This window comes from Ranitomeya variabilis, chromosome 2, assembly GCF_051348905.1.
Source record: "Ranitomeya variabilis isolate aRanVar5 chromosome 2, aRanVar5.hap1, whole genome shotgun sequence".
Classification (NCBI taxonomy): Eukaryota; Metazoa; Chordata; class Amphibia; order Anura; family Dendrobatidae; genus Ranitomeya; species Ranitomeya variabilis.
The window spans coordinates 856,591,944-856,606,272 of NC_135233.1; the positions used below are offsets into that span (position 1 = coordinate 856,591,944).

At 45.6% G+C, this 14,329-nt stretch overlaps 1 protein-coding gene across 1 annotated transcript in view; it reads right to left on the reverse strand.

The window, feature by feature from the left end:
- MASP1 (MBL associated serine protease 1) overlaps window positions 1-14,329 on the reverse strand; it is a 258,790-nt gene that overhangs the window by 51,796 nt on the left and 192,665 nt on the right. Inside the window, exon 12 of the mRNA XM_077290264.1 lies at window positions 5,772-5,885. Coding sequence (XP_077146379.1) covers window positions 5,772-5,885 — 114 coding nt within the window. The remainder of the gene's footprint in view (window positions 1-5,771; window positions 5,886-14,329) is intronic.

Consider the following 14,329-nt stretch of genomic DNA (forward strand, 5'->3'; position numbering starts at 1 on the left):
AGACCCAGTGTAGGAGATGCTGTCAGAGAGCCAACACCAGCAAAGGCAAATGGCAGCCCCCAATGGCAGTCCCCGGGACTTTGTATAAAAAAGTGCCTAAGCACCAGTTGCTGCGTACTGCCTATTGTGCCCAGCGCCACTACCAAACTGTCACAGACTACTCCTGTCTTTACTGACATCATGTCAACAGAGAAGTGGCTTATTTTCCGCCCTGTTAATGGGGCATGTCTGCTGATGTCATTTTGATTGACAGCGGACTCCTGTTGTCTAACTCGGGGAGCCGAGTGTCAATCAGCATGATGACGGAAGACACACCTGGTCGACAGAGCGTTTCAGAAAGGAAGCCATTGCTCTGTCAATGTGATGTCAGCAGAGACAGCTGAATTGATGGCAGGAGCAGTACTGACTGCTCTGTGCCATTGAAGAACAGCGACAGGCAAAACAGGCAGGTGGGTAACGACTACCACCTGCCTGTTAGTGTATTTAATTTTGTAACAAAAATTGATTATATAATCAATAATTATTCATGCAAAAATAAAAATCGTAGCACCTTCCCTTTAAGACCAGGCACAAAAGTATCATATTTTAATGGACTGCCCTGGAATTTGTGGACAGTTTGCAACCTTGGACACCAGGTGGAAGAGTGTGGCCGTATGGTAGAGCCCGTTTGGACTTGATGTGGCCGGCAGGCCGCACTTTTGCCCAAGTCAGATGTATCTATGTAGATGTACACTCATCTTTGTACTACAGATTTGAATTACTGCAAATTATATCCTCATTCTTGGCTAAAAATACACCTCAAAATTGCTAAGAAGAGTATTTTTTACTCCTCTGTCAAATATGTAGTGTGATATCTGCTAGAACCTGTCTAATGAATTCACTGGCACTCATACCCTCAGCAACTGACGGTCCTTTAAAAAAAATCAGCAAAAATTGTTTTGTCCCATATGATATCTACAACTGATCAGCCTGTATGTCACACACAGTGTGGGAAGACTAAGTGCAACATGAAGAGATGAGAGGAAGGAAGCCCAGACACTAGGGAAAGGGTGAGTGGAGACCCCTAGGCCGATCTAATAACACCCTACCTGCCCTACCATCCCTAAATTGGTTTCTCACCAATCGCCGAGCAGGAACCTAAGCCCTGTATCTCTCTAAAGCTAGGCCCTGGATAGGGAGGGGAAAAGGATGAGCACTGGTCAATCCTCACTGTAAACAAAATACTAAAAGGTAGACAGACAAGAGGAATGAACTTAGCTTGGGCAAACTCAGAGAGGTAACACCAAACTTCCTCAAACAGCTTCAGAGAGCAATTTAGCCGACTGCTATAGCTCCAATTCTTCACAAGGGAAAAATGTAAATATCACCAGTGACTCTCTGCAGCAGACTAGGGATATATAAACACCCAGGTCCACGTTTGTCTACTAGAGCCGGAGGGAGGTTGCTGCTAGGAACGCAGCATCAGTGACGTCACCTTTAATCACTGAGGCTGCGCTTGCAGCAGTTCATTCACCAGTGGTTCTCAGCCTGGACGGCACCATATCTTGGCACCGTCCAAGTTGAAAACTATTTCTCCCCCAGACTTGGATTACGGCATGGGACAGAACGACGGAGAGGTATGGTATATTGTTGTTTTTATTTTAGTTTTATTACAGGAGAATGAGGACTAATTATACAGCTGTGAGCTGATATTAATAGCCTGGGTAGCTCCATGGGTATTACCCCCTTCCCAGGCTATAAACATCTGCCCCCAGCCATCGGCTTTCCCTCTGCTGGTTACGAAAATAGGGCGGGAGAAAACGCCATTGTTTCCGAAAAATAATCTTTTATTAATTAAATGCATGTCCAGTAATTTGCACACACACTGTACTAAATATATTTGTCACTGACATATATATATATATATACAGTATCTATCTATTCCATTTGTATTTACTATATGTAATCCATCTCTTCTATCCTGTCGGCTCCTGCAGTGATTTTACAGAACACGACAGATGAATTACCGGCTTCTATCTATCTATCTATCTATCTAGATCAAAAAAGAAGGCAGCACTCCATTTTTCCAAGTAGATATAGGATTTATTCAAATCCACATGTCAGTGCGACGTTTCAGCTCTATTGAGCTTTTCTCAAGCAGTGGATACAGGTTCCTTAGTGCATTTATATAGTACTCAAACATCCTTAATTACCGCCATTTGTGCTTAATTATATTCAGATATATTAAATAAAGTGCATCTGTGCATTTGTGCATTTATAAGTGTTAATACTGACGGCCACGCCGTTCTTACCGCTGCAGGAGTCTGTTACTGATGGAGGACGCCATTACTTCTGTCGGCGTTCACAAATATCTATTGCGCATGTCCGCTGTGTCATACCACTTAGTTGAACTGCAAGCCAATTGGATAAGCTTGGCGCATGCGCGGTAGCGCTAAATTTCGCCATTTTCTTGTAGATATAATTACTAGAGCTCCAAATGTACAAAAAGGGGGCGTATCAATGTGCTTTTGAGTACGTAAGTGGGCATAACTATATCTAATGCCACCACTTATTTAAATTACGCATACCCATTAACACTGCTATTAAGCATAAGCACCATATCTATTTCCAAAACCATCTAGGTCCTACATGGACACTAGTTCCTATAAATATATGTAGCAAACGCATATGGGACATTGTAATCACCACCCTGACACTGCGAGTATAGCCTTAACAGGCCGTACCTCACAGATCAGATAGCATTCGGTCGTGGGCAAGTCAAACCACTGTCAGGCTGCCCACAATCCGGATCGCCATAAAGTGGTGACATGCCCCAGCGTATTCACAAAATTCTCTCATCGGATACATAACAGGTACTATAGCCTCATTTTAGCTCACTTTATTAAATTGGCCTCAGTTCAACAAGATACTTATATGTCAAATTAATCAAATTATATAATAAATTTACAACAAATAATAACATTTTTATATAATGCATGTCCTCCATGTTCACTTTGTCCTTCACAGCGGTAATTCGGCATGGTCGACTTCTTATCTATATAAAGGATAAAATAAGAAAAGTGCATTAGTGCCTCTTCTTAACTTAAAAACAACAACAAAATAGCAATAACATGGGACCATATAACCATACATTACATTCAAATAATCGTATGCATCTTAAAATCAACATTAAGACCCCCAGGTTTTAGGGTATTGAGCTCGTATATCCACATAAGTTCTTTCTTTTTGAGGATTGATTCTCTATCTCCCCCTCTTCTCTGTAGAGGGACAGTATCAATAATTTTAAACCGTAGGTCTTTTTCTGTGTGCTTATGTTCGGTAAAATGCTTGGGGACCGGGAGATCAGTTCTCTTTTTCCGTATGGTATATCTATGTTGGTTCATTCTAACCTTAAATTCACAGGTTGTTTCTCCAACGTACCACAAGTTGCAAGGACATGTGAGGACATAGATGACATACTCTGAGCTACAGGTCAAAAAGTGTTTAATTTTGTACGTTTTATCTGTCACTGGACATCCAGTGACAGATAAAACGTACAAAATTAAACACTTTTTGACCTGTAGCTCAGAGTATGTCATCTATGTCCTCACATGTCCTTGCAACTTGTGGTACGTTGGAGAAACAACCTGTGAATTTAAGGTTAGAATGAACCAACATAGATATACCATACGGAAAAAGAGAACTGATCTCCCGGTCCCCAAGCATTTTACCGAACATAAGCACACAGAAAAAGACCTACGGTTTAAAATTATTGATACTGTCCCTCTACAGAGAAGAGGGGGAGATAGAGAATCAATCCTCAAAAAGAAAGAACTTATGTGGATATACGAGCTCAATACCCTAAAACCTGGGGGTCTTAATGTTGATTTTAAGATGCATACGATTATTTGAATGTAATGTATGGTTATATGGTCCCATGTTATTGCTATTTTGTTGTTGTTTTTAAGTTAAGAAGAGGCACTAATGCACTTTTCTTATTTTATCCTTTATATAGATAAGAAGTCGACCATGCCGAATTACCGCTGTGAAGGACAAAGTGAACATGGAGGACATGCATTATATAAAAATGTTATTATTTGTTGTAAATTTATTATATAATTTGATTAATTTGACATATAAGTATCTTGTTGAACTGAGGCCAATTTAATAAAGTGAGCTAAAATGAGGCTATAGTACCTGTTATGTATCCGATGAGAGAATTTTGTGAATACGCTGGGGCATGTCACCACTTTATGGCGATCCGGATTGTGGGCAGCCTGACAGTGGTTTGACTTGCCCACGACCGAATGCTATCTGATCTGTGAGGTACGGCCTGTTAAGGCTATACTCGCAGTGTCAGGGTGGTGATTACAATGTCCCATATGCGTTTGCTACATATATTTATAGGAACTAGTGTCCATGTAGGACCTAGATGGTTTTGGAAATAGATATGGTGCTTATGCTTAATAGCAGTGTTAATGGGTATGCGTAATTTAAATAAGTGGTGGCATTAGATATAGTTATGCCCACTTACGTACTCAAAAGCACATTGATACGCCCCCTTTTTGTACATTTGGAGCTCTAGTAATTATATCTACAAGAAAATGGCGAAATTTAGCGCTACCGCGCATGCGCCAAGCTTATCCAATTGGCTTGCAGTTCAACTAAGTGGTATGACACAGCGGACATGCGCAATAGATATTTGTGAACGCCGACAGAAGTAATGGCGTCCTCCATCAGTAACAGACTCCTGCAGCGGTAAGAACGGCGTGGCCGTCAGTATTAACACTTATAAATGCACAAATGCACAGATGCACTTTATTTAATATATCTGAATATAATTAAGCACAAATGGCGGTAATTAAGGATGTTTGAGTACTATATAAATGCACTAAGGAACCTGTATCCACTGCTTGAGAAAAGCTCAATAGAGCTGAAACGTCGCACTGATATGTGGATTTGAATAAATCCTATATCTACTTGGAAAAATGGAGTGCTGCCTTCTTTTTTGATCTATATTGAATGTGGACGACCAGTGGACAGGTTGCCTGGAGGCTCTGCACCCAGAGATAAGTTATACCAGTGTGCTGTTCCATTTTTTACTATATCTATCTATCTATCTATCTATCTATCTATCTATCTATCTATCTATCTACTATACTGTATATACATATGTGTGTGTCACTGACATATATATATATATATATATATATGTATTCTATGTGTATATACCTATTCTATTTATTCTATTCTAATCTGTCACTGTGATTTTACTGTACTTACACATGAATTGCTGGCTTTTCAAAGGACACCGGTGCATAAAAATTGGACAGCATGGTCTGAGTGCTGTGCGATTTTTTTTCTCGCACCCATAGGCTTGCATTGGCGAGTCTCGGCCGAGTCTCGGTGACAATCGCAGTATGCTGCGATTTACATGCACGTTGAATACGCTGGAGAAAAAATACGGTGATGTGAGCTGCCCCATAGATTAACATTGGTCCAAGTGCTATGCGATGTTTTCTCGCATAGCACGCTTCCGTATTCTATGCTAGTGTGACCCCGTCCTTACAATAGAAATCTATCTGTAAAAATTGGATGCCACTCTGATGGTTGGTGTTGCATATGATTTTTCTTCTTGCAACCATACACTTGAATGTGTAAGTCTCATTCAAGACTCGGATGCAAGTAATAGATGATTAAAAATATTACAGCACATGTCCAATTTATACTCTTATCTGCATGAGTCCTAAAGACGACAGCAAAGTGTTGCCATTGCTTCTAAGCCCGCTTACCTAAAATAATGTTGAAAGAAGATGGAGTTAAAAGGTCTTCTTGCGTAAGAACTGCATTTTCTTCCTCCAATTCGTGATGTAAGCAGTGAGCAGCTGTTACAATCCATTTATCACCTAGATTTTGTATACAATTAATTCACAAAATTAGTGATTGTTGTAGTTTTTATAAAATCATTGTTTTATCAGCAGGGGATTATTACTAGAGGACTAGAAAACCAGCTGCCAAATAGTCCAACTATGCCTCCAACACTGAATGGCAGCTTTCTGTCTATGCACTGTGCACAGTGAAAGCTGTCAGGTTATAAAGAGCTCAGCATTCAAATAACTGGTAGATTTGCAGCAGATAAACAGTTTTTCACCAAAACTGCAATGGAGCAGTATTCATGAGTACAATATATTTGTAAATTATGAAAAAGTGCTTGTTCAGAACTTACAGTTGTGTGAAAGAGGGGGGGCTGTAGGAACGGAGTTAACGAAAGCCCCCCATGACTGCGTTGCCAAGGGAACGCAGGGGAGCAATTTTTAAATAATAATCAGGGAGAGGTGATTGGATTAGGGGATGGGGGAGGAGTAGGGGGGTGGCTGGAGTTATGGGGCGGGCTATAGGAAAGTGCGGGAAAGGGGGCCATTACTGTTAGATATCTGACCTGTGAAGACGTGCAGGATGGCCTCCGTCGATGAGATCCTCGGGCAGCTGCGGGAGATGGCGAGGTCGCGGCGTGGAGGCTGGCTGGAGGACCAGCTGGGGTCATTACTGGGCAGTCCGGGTGCCCAGGGGACCAGATCCAGGAGGACCCGTCCCCCGGAGCGCCTGTCACCGGAGCTGAGAGGGCGCGGCAACCGCCGGCCACGGAGCCCCTCTTGGGACCCTGCGTAGGGTGCGGGTCGGCGGTCACCTACCCTCCCCGGCCCGCCCTCCGGTAGGAATCCACAGGCCGGCGCTGCTGGCGCTGGACGTCGGAGGGGAGCAGCGGCGGCGCAGGCCCAGAGGGACATACACGCCGCACCGGAAGTGACTGCAGGAGTTCCGGGTCGCGGCTCTAACATGGCGGCGCCCAGCAGGAGCAGTTCCCGGTGCGCAGCGGCGGTGTCTGCGGCGCCGGCGACATCACCGGCGACAAGAAGCAGAGCGCATGGAGCGGCGGCGGGGCAAGTGAGGACCAGCGGAGCGGCGGCGGGTGCCTCCGGGTTGGAACCACCCCGGGGGCCCGGCAGGGGCGGCACGACAAGAGGCAGAGCAACGGGCAGGCGCACCTCATCACCACAGCCTGGCCCAGCACGGCGGGGGAGAACATTGGCAGCGGCTGGGGCTCGTGGCAGAGCCCAGCACGAAGACAGGTCAGGAGTCGGGCTGGCGGCCGCTAGGTCCAGGTCACCCAGAAGGTCCAGGGAGAGTTCCAGTTCATCTGCTCCGGTCCCCCCTGGTGACGAGGAGGCCAGGGGCGCGGGCCTGGAGCAACACAGCGGCGCGGAGGATTCCGGTTCCAGGAGCGACCCGCGGGAGTTCGGTGATCGCACGGCTGGCGGGGACACAGCACCCGCGCAGCTTAGTGAGTATGAGAATAATTCTGTTGCGGGGTGGGATAGTGGTGCTCGGGCTGGGGATAGTTGCTATGGGGGGGTTGCTTTGGCAGGGAGTGGGGGGCCTAGCACCGGGGGGGTCCCGGGGGTCAGGGAACTCTTGGCGGGTATGTCCCAGATTTTGAGGAGATTGGATGGGGAGGGCCGGGATAGTGTGCGGTCGCCCCCGTTAGGTGCTTGGTTGCCGGCTTCAGGTACGGGTTCGGGGGTGGTAGTCGGATCTGGTAGGGATAGTGAGCAGGCGTCGACGGCAGGGGTGTCGGTGTCGGTACAGACAGACAAGGATAAAGGAGACAGGATTAAGTTGGATGATAGAGCTAAGGGGGAGGTTTACGTGTGTTTTGAGGGGCCATTGGGGGCCCATTTAAAGAAAGAGGTAAAAGAGAAAATATGGAAAGACGAATACGTAGAGATTTTCTCCCTGTTGCCCCTGGAGAAGTTCAATCTGGATAAGGGTAAGAAGGAGGACAGTAAGAAGGAGGAGGAGGAGAAGAGGCGTTGGCGATTGATACCGCAGACGTTTGTGAATTGGCAGCAGGCCTTTTTCATTTTGGCAGGTGTCATAGGCAAAAAGTTTCCGGAGAATTGTGCAGGTTTGTTCTGCTATGTTGATGCGATAGGGGAAGCATACAGGGCGTACGGAGGCCAGGCGTGGTTACGCTATGACGAGCAGTTCCGACAAAGGAAGGCGATTAGACCCGAGATAAAATGGGAGCAGAAAGACATAGGTTTGTGGTTAAAGGTGATGGCTCCGACGCGTTTTGGGCAGTCCTTTCACGGGGGTGGAGGGAGTAGCGGTCAGCAGTCAGGGCAAGGAAGTGGGGGACAGGGGTCACAAGGGGTTAAGGACAAAACAGGGACATGTTGGCAGTTTAATGACGGCCAATGCAAATATGGCAGTACATGCAAGTTCAAGCATGTCTGTTCTCACTGTGGAGGGGCCTCACATGGAGTGGCCAAGTGTTTTAAAAAAGCAAGGGGCAAACCAGCGGTGGGAGGCGGTCATGGGGGTGACACCGGTGAAGGTTCTAAAGATGGCCCCTTATCTAAGTAGGTATCCGGATAGAGAAAAGGCTACGTTGTTGTGGGATGGTTTTTCGGAGGGTTTTAGGATTCCTCATCCTGCTCATGCTATCCCCTTTTCAAAAAAGAATTTGAGGTCGGCTAACCTTCAGGCTGATGTGGTTACGGCTAAGTTGGCGAAGGAAGTTGAGTTAGGGCGCATGGCGGGTCCGTTTAGCGAGTTACCTGTGGAAGGGGTGGTTGTTTCGCCTCTGGGGGTTGTTCCGAAAAAAGAGCCTAATAAGTTTCGCCTTATTCAGCATCTGTCTTATCCAAAGGGCCAGTCAGTTAATGACGGGATAGCTGAGGAGCTTTGCTCTGTGGTTTATACCTCCTTTGACGCTGCGGTGCAGTGGGTTCGTAGGTATGGCAAGGGTGCACTAATGGCTAAGACTGATGTTGAGTCGGCTTTCCGTCTACTTCCTGTTCATCCCGACAGTATCCCGCTGTTAGGGTGTTTTTGGAACGGGGGGTTTTATTTGGATAGGTGTTTGCCTATGGGTTGTTCAATTTCTTGCTCGCTGTTTGAAGCTTTTAGTACTTTTTTGGAGTGGGTTGTTCGGGATGTTTCTCAGGTTCCGTCTGTTATTCATTATTTAGATGATTTTTTGTTTGTGGGCCCCACGGATTCTTTGTTGTGCGGTAATCTGTTGGCCGCAATGGAGTGGGTGGCAGGACACTTTGGTGTCCCCTTAGCGCGTGATAAAACAGAGGGACCTGTTACGGTGTTGAGTTTTTTAGGCATTCTCATTGACTCGGAGAAGATGGAGTGTCGCTTGCCTGAGGAGAAGCTGTTGGCTTTAAAGCAAGAGGTGTTGAGATGCGAGAAGTTGCGCAAGGTTACGTTGAAAGAGCTTCAGTCTCTGTTGGGGCGGTTGAACTTTGCGTGCCGTATTATGCCGATGGGCAGGATATTTTGCAGGAGATTATCAAGGGCTACGGCGGGAGTGCGTTCAGCTCATCATTTTGTACGCTTGAACAAAGAGCACAGAGAGGATTTGGCGGTATGGAGGTGTTTCCTGGAAAACTATAACGGTAGGGCCCTGATTCAACAGGAGGATTTGGACGCTTTTGATTGTGAAATTTTTACGGATGCGGCTGGTAGTGTCGGATACGGGGCTTATTGTGCCGGAAAGTGGAGTGTTGGGGAATGGCCTGATTGGTGGCGCGAAGCGGGTTTTACAAAAAATTTGGCGTTGTTGGAATTGTTTCCAATCGTTGTTTCGGTGTTCATTTGGGGCAGTATTTTTAAGGACAGGCGGATACGTTTTCATTGCGACAATTCAAGTGTGGTGTCAGTGATAAATAGTCTGTCGTCATCATCTCCTCCGGTAATCAAATTGGTTAGGGAGTTGGTTTTGCGGTGCTTGGAGTTGAATGCATGGATTTCGGCTGTACATGTTCCCGGCATTCAAAATTCTATAGCCGATGCTCTGTCTCGTTTACAGTGGGAACGTTTCCGGGAGTTGACTCCAGAAGCGGAAGATGCCGGAACGACATGCCCTTCTCATTTGTGGCGGATTGTTGCGGACGAGGAGGTCGGCTGATACAGTCTTCAGTGTCCGCAAGGACGTGGTCAGGTTATGAGGCGTCTTGGCATTTGTGGGTAGGGTGGTTGGAACAGTTGGGTTCAGTTGAATCGGATGACGACAGGGTGATGGCTATTTTGCTTTTGATTGGATCGGCGGAGGAATGGGGTTGGTCAGTGTCAAAATTGAACAAATTTATAGCTGGTGTTGCTTTTGGTTTTAGGCTCCAGGGTTCCGTCGATGTCACTAAGGATTTCTTGATTCGGCAGGCATTAAAAGGTTTTAGGAGGGGTTTTTCAACTTGCGATACTCGACGGCCCATATCTTTCGGGATGTTGGAGCGTCTGGGAGTAGCATTGGGGGAAGTTTGTGGTTCTGACTATGAGGCTGTTCTGTTTCGATTGGCGTTTTCGTTGGCCTTTTTTGGGGCGTTGAGAATAGGGGAGTTGGTTTCCCCTAGCAGGTTTGTTGGCGGAGGATATTGAATTTTGGTCAGGTGGGGTTGCCTTTTGGATTCGGCGGTCAAAGACCGATCAGTTTGGGAAAGGAAGACGTGTGGTGTTAGGAAAAGTGATTGGGGGGGCGATGTGCCCCTTTCGGTGTTTGGAAGATTATTGGGGTTTGGGGCCAGATAGGTCTGGCCCACTTTTGCGGCACCGCCAGGGTGAATTTTTATCGCGGTTCCAGTTTACGGCAGTTTTGAGACAAGCGTTGACAATTTTAGGCCTGGATCCCTTGTCATTCGGGACGCATTCATTTCGAATTGGGGCAGCATCTGAGGCGGCTGGTTTGGGGCTGGGTCCGGAGGTTATTCGTCGTATTGGTAGGTGGTCGTCGAATCGTTATTTATCTTATGTGCGGAATTGATTCTGTGGTGGTATTCATTATCGTTGTGTTTTGCAGGTCGGACCCCACTTCTGGCGTGGATTTTCGGACATTCTTTTGTGCATTGGGGGGCGATTCGTGCTGATGTTAGACAAGATGGTAGGCAATTGGGATTTCAGAGGGCGGTGGTGGTGGTCCGATGGTTGGGTTTTCGGGGCATGTCGTGGCGAGGGTTTTTGACCGAGTTTTCCAGATCGGTTAGTTTGGATCGTTCCCCGGATATTGTAGTGGTACATTTGGGTGGTAATGATTTGGGTTCTAAGCCGGTGAGAGAATTAATTCGGGATATACGGTATGATTTTTTACGTTTGTGGGTATCTTTCCCAGGAATGGTTACAGTGTGGTCTGACATAGTGCCCAGGAAAACGTGGAGGGCGGTACGCTCTATGAAGGGTATCAATAGGGCCCGGGTTAAGTTAAACAGGGCTGTGGCAAGTTTTGTTTCTCGCAATGGGGGGGTGGCGGTTCGCCACTTTGAGTTGGAAGCTGGTGTTGGAAATTATTGGAGGAGTGATGGCGTTCATTTGAACGATATTGGTCTGGATTTCTGGTTGTTGGCAATTCAAGAAGGGGTAGAGAGGGCCATGGCGGTGGTGGGGCACTCGCGAGCCTGAGGTGTTCAGTGCTGCTCGTGGTTGGCGGGGGGCGGGGTTCTTGGAGTTGGTTTCATGGGGTTGATCTGGCTTTGGTTTACTGGCTCTGGACAGGGATTTTACCTCGGGAGCTTTGGGGTTGGTTTGCCCGGTAAACGGGTTACATGGTGCCCTCGAGCTGGTGGTTACGGCTGAGGGTAAACAAGGGTTTTTTCATGTTGGTTTTGGGCTTTTGCCTATTAGGGCCAGATTTATTAGCTCCAAGAACCCTCCCCTCAAGGTTTATGCAAATGTATAAATGGTTGTTTATGTTTGTTATTAATAAAATGGCCGCTGTGGCCAAATTATCCAAAATGAAATAATTGTTGTGTTTTAATTTTGGGGGGTATTAATAGTTACGGGGTACAGGGATCAGGGGGTAGGAGAGAGGCCTGGTATCTCGGAGGTCCCATCTTGGAATGCGCAGTCAAGTGTTTGCCTCCTTCCTGATTTCCTACACTTTTGCATATTTGTCACACTTAAATATTTTAGATCACCAAACAAATGTAAATATTAGACAAAGATAACAGAAGTTAACACAAAATTAAGCTTTTAAATGAAGGTCTTTATAATTAAGGGAAAAAGAAATCCAAACCTACAGGGCCCTGTTTGAGAAAGTGATTGCCCTGTAAACCTAATAACTGGTTGGACCACCCTTAGCAGCAAAATCTGCAATCAAGTGTTTTCGGTAACTGGCAATGAGTCTTTTACAATGCTTTGGAAGATTTTTGACCCACTCATCTTTTCAAAATTGTTGCAATTCAGCCACATTGGAGGGTTTCCGAGCATGAACCGCCTTTTTAAGGTCATGCTACAGCACCTCAATTGGATTAAAGTCAGGACTTTGACTAGGCTAAAGCCGAAAGTTTTTAGGGGCATGGGCCCATTAAAAGTTCAGGAGGCAGTGGCATTCACACAATCTGACCTGACCCACTGCGATGAACAGGCACGGCATCACCACCCAGTTCACCAAAGCAAGTGTTGGGGCCCTGAGCGAAGGGGGGGGGCACTTGCCATTGGGGACACTGGCTTGCTATGGGGCCTGTGAGTTGGGGGAGCCTGGTGCTAGCGCTGTGTCCCCCCTTAAATGCTCAACTTAATGCTCAACTTTCCCGTTCCCCGCAGCGTCAGTGCCTTCAGAGTCTCTGACTCTGTGACATCTCAGGCAGAGGGCGCGATGACGTCACTACAGTGCGCCCTCTGTGCTGAGCAGTGCAGAGAGTCAGGAGACACTGAGAAGAATCGACCTGCAGGAAACGGGAAAGATGAGTATTTGATTTTTTTATGTACACAGCATTATATGGGCCCATTATAATGTATGGAGTATTATACGGGGCCCATTATATACTGTATGGAGCAATATATGGGAGCCATTATACTTTATGTAGCAATATATGGGGCCATTATACTATATGGTCCACTATATAGGGCCCATTATATACAGTATGAAGCAATATATGGGGGTCATTATATACTGTATGGAGCATTACATTGGCTCATTATATACTGTATTGAGCATTATATGGGGCCCATTATACTGTTTGGTCCATTTTATGTGGCCCAATATACACTGAATGGAGCAATATATAGGGGCCATTATATACTGTATGGAGCAATATATGGGGGCCATTATATACTGTATGAAGCAATATATTAGGCCAATTACATGCTGTATGAAGCAATGTATGGGGACCATCATATACTGTATGGAGCAAAATATGGGGCCATTATGCTGTATGGAGCAATATATGGGGACCATTATATACTATATGGAGCATTATATGGGGCCCATTATACTGTATGGAGCAATACATGGGGCCGCTATACTGTATTGTGCATTTATATGGGCATATTATATGCTGTATGAAGCAATATATGGGGGCCATTATACTGTATGGTCAATATATCAGGCCATGATACTGTATGGAGCAATATATGGGGCCAATATTCTGTATGGTGCATTATATGGTGCCCATTATATAGTATATGGAGCAATATATGGGGGCCATTATACTTGATGGAGCATTATATGGGGGCAATTGTATACTATATGGAGCATTACATGGGGACCATTATACTGTATGGAGCAATATATGGTACCATTATATACTATATAGAAAATTATATGGGGCCCATTATACTGTGTGGAGCAATATATGAGGCCCCTTTTTTTTACTATATGGAGAAATATATGGGGGCTATTATATACTGCATGGAGTAATATATGAGGCTCATTATATTGTATGGTGCAATATATGGGGCCCATTAAACTTTATGGAGCAATAAATGGGGCCGATTATACTGTATGTAAGAATGTGTGGGGTTCATTATACTGTATTGAGCAATATATGGGGCCCTTAATTCTATATGGAGGACTATGTGGTGCCCATAATACTGTATGGAGGACTATGTGGTGCCTATAATACTGTTTGGAGGACTATGTGGTGCCCATAATACTGTATGGAGGACTATGTGGTGCCCATAATACTGTATGAAGGACTCTGTGGTGCCCATAATACTGTATGAAGGACTACAGTATATGGTGCCCATAATACTGTATGGAGGTCTATACTGTCTGGTCTAAAAAGATAAGTTTGCAGTCACTCTGTGGGTTGTGAGCTGTGAGGATTTTCTGGTTTCTGAGCTATTGTAGAATTTACAATAGATATAACTCATTTAATGTAAGAAGTGAAAACATTGTCATTGTACTATACCTACTGTATATGTCTTATTTGTGCATCATGGATCTTGGTATGTGTTAAAGGGGCCCACTCAGACTCTTTCGCTCGGAGGCCACAAAAACCTGGAGACGGCCCTGGTGACGACGCTGTCACAGGAGACCTAGGTAGGAAAGAGCTAATAACCCGGG